At 49.9% G+C, this 10,198-nt stretch overlaps 1 protein-coding gene across 1 annotated transcript; it reads left to right on the top strand.

Moving 5' to 3' along the window:
- The first annotated feature begins 6,937 nt into the window (after positions 1-6,937).
- Positions 6,938-9,855, top strand: Kbtbd13 (kelch repeat and BTB domain containing 13). The gene has a single exon (XM_021171221.3). It carries the CDS (start codon positions 6,938-6,940, stop codon positions 8,312-8,314), a length of 1,377 nt encoding a protein of 458 aa, XP_021026880.1. The 3' UTR covers positions 8,315-9,855.
- The last annotated feature ends 343 nt before the right edge of the window (positions 9,856-10,198 follow it).

Here is a 10,198-nt window from a genome sequence, read left to right as displayed (position 1 = left end):
GGATTTGTGCCCCTTGCTAAGACTCCATAACCTAGCCAGGTGTTTTATGCTTCTAGTCCCAGCATTTGGGAAGCTGAAGAAGGGTTGCGGCAGTGGTGCATTGGAGGCCAACCTGGGCTACCTAGTGAATTCCAGGATAGCTTAAGTTACATGTGAGGCCGTCTCAAACCAAACATAAAACACCTCACCCACGCTCCTGTAAGTAATCCTAATTGAACTCATTGGCTCGCCAAAAATTAATCAAAAGTATGACAATTGAACGGAAGGTAATTGGGAAGAAGAAGGGGATAAGTGAGTGGTAGGGACATGAGAGGGAGTATGGGGGCTGTGGATATGATCAAAATGTATTAGATGCATGTGTGAAAATGTCACATCAAGACTCATTATTATGTATAATTGATAAATGCCACTAAAACGTAAAACTTTCTACAGGTTTGACTTCCAGAAATCTAATCCATCCTGGAATACTTTTTCTCCCAGACAGAAGTAAAATGTGAATGTGTCTTCTATGTTCTGGAGTGGACAGCAGTTCTGAGCTTGGTGGTGAGGTTGATGAAGTAGGGGTCATTCCCTGGGGTCTCAGATCAGGTTATGCTGGAGATAGGGCACAAGAGCTTAGTTGCTGAGATAACTTTGAGCAAATCACCCACTTCTTTGAGTTTCTTTTCTTTTTCTTTCTTTTTTCTTTTTTCTTTTTTCTTTTTTTTTTTTTTTTGCAACACAATAGCAGCAATGGACCAGCCCTTCTTTGGGTTTTGATGTCCCTGTCTATAAATACCAATGGGCAGATAAATGCAAAATTTTCGGGTGTGATTTTGGCAGGCCTGAGTAAATTCTAGAACCCTGAAGGCCTGTATTCTGGAAAACACTGATGCTGGAGAGGGAAGGGCATACTAGCTCCATCCCGTTCCTGGACCATAATGGTGAGCTGTCACCCATTCACCCACTGTGAGGGGAATCCACCTGCTCCCATAGCTGTTAAGCCAATAGAAAGTCTTTAGTTAGTCTTAGTTAGGCAGCAATTACACTGGGTGTTTGGGATCCCAGTGTAGACTTGGGCCTTTCTCAGGGTGAGCTTTTCAGCACAGAACCATTTCCCAGGTTGACACATATCAGTTAGCAAGAACAGTTAGCCAGAATCAGAATTACAGAAGCCAGAAAAGCAGTTAGAGACTTTCCTAGAACTATGGGCTTTGATGAATCAGGTCTTTGTTCTTGTTTGGGCAGGTGGTGCTGTTATATGAGCCGCATTTTGTGGCCTGAATATGGTACTTCCATCATGGAGTCAGTTCTGTTAAGGTCTGGGCCTGACTAAGTTCTGGGGGGCCCTGTTATACCAGCCAGAAAAAAAACAAAACAAAACAAAAAAAAAACATGGAAACCTGGCCAGCAGGCAGAGGGTCCAGGGTATAAACAGGATGGCAGCGTCCCTCCTAAGCAAGAAAAAACAAAACAAAACAAAACAAAACAAAACAAAACAAAACAAAACAAAACAAAAACATTTTTCTGGCCAGGATGTGAATTCTGACTTGGTCTAGCTGTTGAGGGATTCACAGTAAACCAGCTGTTATAACGCTTGTGAGGTACCAGAGGGATTTGTTTACATTATACCTCAGACTAGACTTGCTTGAGCAGCTGATGCATAAGGGGTTTCCTCTGAGTTGGCAAAGTAGGAGCCACCTTGTAGCCACATCCCCGGGCTGGCTAAAGTCCTGTGCAGACATTCCAGATGGAGCCCATGAGGAGAAAACTTGTCTCGTTGCAGGAGTGCTGCAAAGGTCAAGGGAGAGCCAGCTCAGGTCTAGCAGATGAGAGGTTTACCACTTCTGAGTTTGTGTGAAGTAGGAGAGTTGCTTAGAGTCTGTCTTGGGCTGGGGCTCAGTTCACACAAAGCCCTGGAATCAGTCCCCACCCAGCACCAAGTAAACTCTAGTGACTGATGGTACAGGCCTCTAAGTCCAGCTGGTGTGAGTTGGAGGCAGGAGGATCAGAAGTTCAAGTTCATTCTCTCTTACGAGATCAGGAGAACAGGAGGAGCCTACACTATGTCAGAGCCTGTCGCAAAACGAAAAGGTTCGCTCAAGAGAGAGGTTACTCTGTTCGGGCAAGTAGCTCAACTCTTCTTGTCTAGCCCCTTCAATCAAAGCTCTTATAGAGGACTTCAGACACTCAAAATGTGGAGGTTGCGTTGTTGGGCCCAGCAATGGGCATGCGGTCAGTGTTCAGTAGATGTGCAAAGTAGGTAAGGGATGAACAGGTGAGGAGTGTAGGACTTGTAAGTCTTTCCTGGTGCCAAGATACCCACAAGCAATTACACATAGAGCTAAGCTGTTGGGGAACTCTGTGACATCTCCTGGGTCACGGCACAACATGCCTTCTATTGTTGCTCTGTGGTGTTTCACACTATCAAAACCTAGTAGAACCTTAGAAGTCATTGGCAAATCCCACTCCACAGTCATGGAACTGAGGACTGGAGAGGCTGTGTAGCTTTGGCAAATTGGTGGTCACAGAGCATTGAAGGCCCAGATAAGCATCCTTTTCCCAACTCCGGGAGCTGCAAGGTATTCCCTGCCCTGCCGTGTACCGTCTTCACTACAGCTGGAAAGAGGTTCCACCATCAGACCAGAGGGTGTTTTCTCCCAAGACAAGAGTTATATCTCCTCCCATCAGGCAGTGCTCTTCTGGGACAGAATCTGGATTTCCCGTGGCTCACTAGGGATTCCAATAGGTTGGGGTTCAGGATTCCACTGAACAGACCCTGCTAGAGAGGTGACTCAGCAGTTACCTATTGCTCTTGTAGAAGAAGATTCAGTCTCGGTTCCCATCACCCACCTAGTGGCTCACAACCATCTGTAACACCAGTCCCAGAGAATTTGACACCTGGCCTCTGCAGGCACCAGGCATTCACATGGTACACATACATATATTCAGGCAAAATATTCATACACATAAAAATTAAATAAATAGGGCTGGAGAGATAGCTCAGTGGTTAAGAGCACTGACTGCTCTTCCAGAAGTCCCGAGTTCAAATCCCAGCAACCACATGATGGTTCACAACCATCTATAATGAGATCCGATGCCGCCTTCTGGTGTCTGGCAACAGCTACAGTGTACTCATACATAAAATAAATAAAATCTTTTTAAAAATTAAATAAACACATCTTTTTTTTTAAGATGTATTTGTTTATTATATATAAATACATTCTAGCTGTCTTCAGTCACACCAGAAGAGGGCATCAGATCTCATTACAGATAGTTGTGAGCCACCATGTGGTTGCTGGGATTTGAACTCGGGACCTCCTGAAGAGCAGTCAGTTCTCTTAACCACTGAGCCATCTCTTCATCCCCTAAATACATCTTTTAAACATTTTTTTAATTAAAAAAAAAAAAGGAGGGGTGGTAAAGACCCTACTGGGTGCTGACCATGTAGCTGCAGATACAAATAAGGCTTAGGTCTGTGCTCCTCCAAGGCTCAGAGCCTGATGCCTGCCTGCCTTTTGTCCCTACCCCCATCTCTCTCAGTGTTTGGAGTACAAACTGGAGAGGGGGGTTTGTTAGAGGTCAGACAAGGATCAGGCAGGGCCTGGGAACTCTGTGGGCTGCCCACAGCCAAGACGGTTCCTTGTCCTCTCCATCTCCCAGAGGGCCACTCAGGATCTGAGAGGAGGAAACTCCCAGCTGTACACACCACCCGCTGGGGCCCTGAGGGTAGGAGGACCAAAGGGCAAAGCCTCAGCTCAGATGCAGAACCATGATCTCTACCCTGTGTGGACCCCTCCCCATCATCAGGCTGTGGAAGGTGGAAACAGGGTGTGTGCATGAGCCTCCACCCACTCAAGAGGTCTTGAAGTGGGAGGTTATGGATTGGAGAATAAACGTCCGTCTAGAAGGGTTTTGTGGTGTTTGTCTCCTGCTCTTAGGAGAAGCCTATGGTGGTTCTCTTTGGCTCTGCCTGTCTTCCGCTAGGTGTCAGGAACAGGCTAGCTGATGGCAACTATGCAGCAGCCCTGGCCTGACAACCTGCTTTCTCTATCCCCTCTCCCTTCTGACCCAAGGCTAGGCAGGTAGAGAGATGATGCCAGTCTAGGGAGGGGAATAGCCTATAGGGCCAGTAGACAGTTCAGTCAAGTCCCACACTGAGGAAAAGCCCCCTTCATCTGGACGCCTCCCAGACACTCTGCCTGTCACTAAGGCCTAACAAGGATACAGGTAAAGAGCTGACACTACAGTGTCCACTTGTCCCCAAGAAAGGGTTGTCATACCTGTTGCCTGGAACATTCTGGGCCCTTCCAGCCAATGTCTGGTCTCAAGGAAGGAGAGACACTGGCAGAGGGCCTGGGATAGTACTCATGGGATTTCTGCCCACCCCACCCCCATCTCCTTCCCCTCTTCCTGCCTGGTCCCTGGGGCAGAGCATCTGAGATATTTCTGGCAGTGTCCTCCAGGCCTCCGGCTTCCCAGGCTCACACAAGTGGTCCCCACATCCTGGGCCTGTTTTGATGGGGTGAACTAGAGTGTGTTTTAAGGGAAGCACATTTGCCGTGGGTCTGCAGATTTATCTGTGGGGTCTATGTCTGTGTCCTAACAGGGAAGAGAAGTCTCCTACCCTCCTCCTGCTGCCTTTTTGGTAATGGATAGCTTTTCCACCACCATCCCCAAACGAGGACCCAGATGAACACTTTCCACACGGATACACCATCCTATCAAAGCCTGGTCCTCAGAGTGAAGTGGAAGGAAAAGGCAGTCATCAAACTCCTTCTCATCTGACATCTTGGGACCGAGTATTAGATGGTCAACCAGGAAAGCTGTGGACAGTTGGAAAAGTGCCAGGGCTGCAGGAGGGCCTGGGGCTGTCTGTCCCAAGCTGCAAGATCTTGGGCAGGATCTCTTTCTCACACTTTTCACCAGGTCTTCTTGGGAATTCGTGAACCTGAGGTTCCTTTCACTGCCCTGAATTCTGCCCAGGAGGGACCAGGGCAGCACTGTTAAGGCACATACACAAACCGGGTGCATTCTGGCCCCAAGTCTGCCACCTGCTGGTCATGGGGTAAACCCCTTCTTAGTTTAGTCTCTTTGTCTAGCAAATGGGGGTGTTAGCAGCATCTAGTTCAGGGCTGTGTGGTGTGGCTCAGCAAGCAGACTTCTTGTTTAGCATGCACCACATAAACTGGGCATAGTGGAACATGAACTTGGGAGATGGAGGCTGGAGGCTCAGGGTCATCCTTACTACACAGCAAAATTGAAGCCAGCTTAGGATATACTAGATGTGGTCTAGAAAAGAAATCCAGCTCACAGTATTGCTGTGAAGTAAGTGGAGATTGTCTATTCACCAAGGATATTGGGCAGAGGGCCAGAGTAACTACTCATGAATGTCGCAAGGGTTAGGAGTCAAAGTACGTATCACCCATGGTGGCAGCCACAGAGGGGTCAGGCAAGTGAAAACCAAATACTAGCTTCCCATTTCCATTCCAAAAGAGGGGCAGCTTCCACCTCTAGGGCTTACTGGATGCTCTGTTACATGAAAGGAAAGGGCTCAAAAAAGAGGCTGAGATGGAGCTGCGGAGACCGCTCAACATTAAGAGCAAACCCTTGAGCCGGGCGTGGTGGCGCACGCCTTTAATCCCAGCACTTGGGAGGCAGAGGCAGGCGGATTTCTGAGTTCAAGGCCAGCCTGGTCTACAAAGTGAGTGCCAGGACAGCCAGGGCTACACAGAGAAACCCTGTCTCGAAAAATCAAAAAAAAAAAAACAAAACAAAACAAAAAGAGCAAACCCTTGCTCTTCATCCAGAGGACAGGGCTCTATTCCCATAATTTCTTTTCTTTTTTCTTTTCCATTCCCACAATTCCATTTCCAAGGGATCTGAGATCGTCTTCCAGCACCCAAGCCCAGGGCATGTCTGTGATGCACTTACATACATGCAGGCAAAATGGGAATAGATTGGGCTATCCAGCAGGCATAAGCACAGATGTATCTGAGATCCCTGGGCTGCCCATTCAATTTGGTCCTCTTTGGTCTCTCCCTTCAACCTGCCTTCCCCACTCCTTTGAGCTGATGAATGCTTGTCCTCATCGGAAAGACCTTAGCCAAGTCATATAAACTCTCCAGGCCTCATTCAGAACCCTTATGGAATTTGTCCTAATACTGTGTATAGATGTTTCTATTTGCCCTATTTTAAAGGCGAGGAAACAGAGCCAAGGAGGTACATGTGTTGTATACACAGCTTGGTACAGTGTCAGTTAAATATGATATCTTTACAAGCAGGCCTGGCAGGGCCCAGAATTCATTCTTTTTTTTTTTTAATTTTATTTATTTATTTATTTATTATTTGTTTATTATATGTAAGTACACTGTAGCTGTCTTCAGACATTCCAGAAGAGGGCATCAGATCTCATTATGGGTGGCTGTGAGCCACCATGTGGTTGCTGGGATTTGAACTTCGGACCTTCGGAAGAGCAGTCGGGTGCTCTTACCCACTGAGCCATCTCACCAGCCCGAATTCATTCTTTAAAAGAAAAAAAAGTTATCTGAGTCTCTGTGGAGGTGGGATGAACGCCATGGCGTGAATACAGCGGTCAGAGGACAACTTTGTGAAGGGGGTTCCTCCTTCCGAAACCTTTATGTAGGTTCTAGGTTGAACCCAGGCCAACCAGGCTTCTAGACAAGAACCTGTTGAACCATCTCTTTGGCCCTGTCACTAGTCTCTTAATGGAACTGAATGACCACACAGGTGTCCAGATGCCCTCTGGGCCCGGAGGCTATCCAAGCCTGCGGGCCACATCACATGAGCAGATCCTATCTTTAGCCAGGAAGGTATTTATAACCCCCAGGGAAGTTTTTTTTTTTTTCCCTCCCCGCCCCGGGGTAGCCCCAGAGTCAGTGGCCCCAGGCAAATCTAGGCCCCCCAGCGGCCGCAGCCTCCGCCCCTCTGGCTCATCATGTCCCCAGGCCCCGAGGTCCCAGTGCAGGTGTGGGTGGACGGCCAACTCTTCCAGGCGGAGCAGTCGCTGCTGGTGGAGCACTGTGGCTTCTTCCGCGGGCTTTTCCGCTCTGGCATGCGGGAGGCGCGCGCCGCGGAGGTGCGCCTGGGCGCGCTGAGCGCCGCGGGCTTCGGCACGGCGCTGCGGGTGCTGCGCGGAGAGCGGCCGGCGCTGGCGGCCGACGACGAGCTGCTGCAGGCGGTGGAGTGCGCCGCGTTCCTGCAGGCGCCCGCGCTCGCGCGCTTCCTGGAGCACAGCGTCACGTCGGACAACTGCTCGCTGTTGTGCGACGCGGCCGCCGCCTTCGGCCTGAGCGACGTGCTCCACAGCGCTGCGCTCTTTATCCGCGACGGATCGCACGAGCTGGTGGCACAACTGGAGCTGCCCGAGGCTCGAGCCTACGTGGCGGCGCTGCGACCCAGCACCTACGTGGCGGTGAGCACTCACACGCCCACACCGGGCTTCCTAGAGGATGCGTCGCGCACCATGTGCTTCCTGGACGAGGAGGAGGACGCGTGGCGCACGCTGGCCGCGCTGCCCCTGGAGGCCAGCACACTGCTGGCGGGTGTGGCCACCTTGGGCAACAAGCTCTACATCGTGGGTGGCGTGTGTGGTGCCAGCAAGGAAGTAGTGGAGCTAGGCTTCTGTTACGACCCAGAGGGTGGCACCTGGTGCGAATTCCCCAGTCCTCACCAACCGCGCTATGATATGGCACTGGCTGGCTTCGAAGGCCGCCTCTATGCCATTGGTGGCGAATTTCAGAGGACACCCATGAGCTCTGTGGAGTGCTATGACCCGGCCACAGGTTGCTGGAGCTTCGTGGCGGACTTGCCACAGCCGGCTACAGGGGCTCCCTGTGCCCAGGCACGTGGCCGCCTCTTCGTGTGCCTGTGGAGGCCGGCAGACATCACTGCCGTTGTCGAGTATGTGGTGCAAATGGACAAGTGGCTGCCGGTGGCTGAACTGTGTCGTTCGCAGAGTTACGGTCACTTTATGGTGGCCCATCGCGACAGTCTCTATGTAGTACGAAATGGACCTTCCGATGATTTCCTGCACTGTGCCATCGATTGCCTCAACCTGGTCACAGGCCAGTGGACGTCGCTACCTGGCCAATTTGTCAACAGCAAGGGAGCACTCTTCACGTCTGTAGTGCGTGGGGACACCGTTTATACTGTCAACCGTGTATCCACGTTGGTCTATGCCATTGAAGATGGCACCTGGCGGCTGCTCAGGGAAAAGGCTGGCTTTCCTCGGCCTGGCTCTTTACAGACCTTCCTTCTGCGGCTGCCTCCTGGCACTACTGGACCTGTGGCCACCGCACTGCCAGAGTTGTGAGCTTGGAATGACTTCAGAAGATAACACAAGTCTCCATGAGCCTTGGCGGTGTCCTCGTGAGCCTTGGCTGTGTGATTGGGGAGCTCTTGGGAACTCTTTTTTCCCTATTAAGACACTCAGGTTTGCTTTCAGGTGTCCACGAAGCCCTGAGCAACGTAGGTGCCTGGGTCCTTAAATCTCTTGGGCTCTGTTGAGAGCTGGTGGGTCACAATCTCAGGGAAATGGGTGGGGTTACAATTTGAACAATCCAGACTTGTAGGCGAATACAAGTCTAGCTATAGCTACTATACTTCTAGCTAGAAGTGGGTTAAGTGATGTTAAATCAATCTGCTAATTAGCAGGCACAAAATGTCAATACAACGTTGGCCTGTTGTTGTCAGCTGTGGCACAGAGAAGCTTGAAGACAATACCAGCTTTCTTAACACAAAGGTCAGGATGAGAAAACAGGTCTACACATAATTTGCCTCCACCCACAAGCTGACAGCACCATGCTGATTTTAAAAAGCAAACAACACACCGTGCAGTAAGAAGAATACTGAAGCAGTCAGCCTGGAAGAACAGCTTCAGATCACAGAGTCTGAGCGTTTCAGGAGCAGAGAGGGGGAAGGCTGGACAAGACAGGGTCTTGGTAAGCTCCAGCCTTTTTAAGCCGAACAGCAGAAGATGGAGACATTTCGGCAGTGAGGCTGGACTAAATTATAGCAAAAGAAACTCAGCTGAGCCTGAAGCAAGAAGGTGGGAGGGAGCAAGGGTTCCCTACAGTAGCTTTAAGGACTGGAATGGAAAGGGAGTACCCGGGTGTAAATCCTTGACCTATCTTTTTTGTGATCACTGTAACCATAGACTGTTAATCTCCTGACTTCCGGTTACTTACGGTGGATGGAGCCTAGCCCTGCTGACCTCTCAGGGCATGCCTTCATAGATGTGCCACAGGCTCCACCTCTCTTGTAATCTCTGCTGTGGCCATTCCCTGAGCCTACAGTGCTATCCCTCTTCCTCTTTGTCAGTTCCATACCCACCTCCTCTCTGCAGGCTTGGCTGAGCCAGCTCCTGTTTTCCTGACTTGGCTGCCAGCATTGCTCATTGATCTCTGTGTTGGATATGCAGCCATACCTGTTTGCAGATAGAAGGCGTAGGGGTCCAATACTTTTAACTGAGCCAGGCACCCTCTTGCCTGCGGAATGAAATGAAGTCTTACAAGAACCACTAGTTAGGGGTCTGCTACTAACTGACAGGTGCTGTTAAACAGCTGCCATCTTAAAAGCAATACCCAGACCCAGCTTCTGTTACAGATGCCTGCTTCAGCACTACAGCCTGGCCACATCCCAGGTAAATATCTCAATGGTCCGGTATAGTCTCCATCCTCCAGGATTTAAGGCTCATAGAAAACCCTGGCTTCAGAAGTCGAGAATGCAGCCTTGGCATGGTACTTCCTGAGCATGCCTCTTCCCTGATGTGTATCCCAAACTTGAAATAAGTTGCCTTTGGGAGTGTGGAATTGTCTAGCCTTTTAGTCTAGTCTGATGAATCACAACAATAAACTCTGACATTTGTATCCTATGGACTCTAGGCAAACGTTTTTGCATTCATTTCTTCAGCCCCCAAAGTGATGCTGTTAGGGACCCACTGGGCTCCTTTGACTCTAATTCCAGGTGATGGAACATTTTCCCCAGCAGCCAGAGCACTGCCTCTTTGATCATGCATGCCTCCTGACCAATACTGAACACATGTCATTTATAGCAGTAAGGTCTGTCAGCTCATGGGCTCTTTCTCAACTCAGTGAACTCTAGATTTGTCTCTGCTGGGCCTGCTGGACTGGCTCTCTACACTTTGACTGTTGCTCGTGGAGAGCGGCCCCTTCTTTCAGAAGTGTCTTTATGTATA

The sequence above is a fragment of the Mus caroli genome, unplaced genomic scaffold (assembly GCF_978045245.1).
Source record: "Mus caroli unplaced genomic scaffold, Mus_caroli_1 scaffold_11, whole genome shotgun sequence".
NCBI lineage: Eukaryota > Metazoa > Chordata > Mammalia > Rodentia > Muridae > Mus > Mus caroli.
The sequence above is the reverse complement of the archived record's forward strand: the minus strand, read 5'-3'. Positions and strand labels throughout refer to the sequence as shown.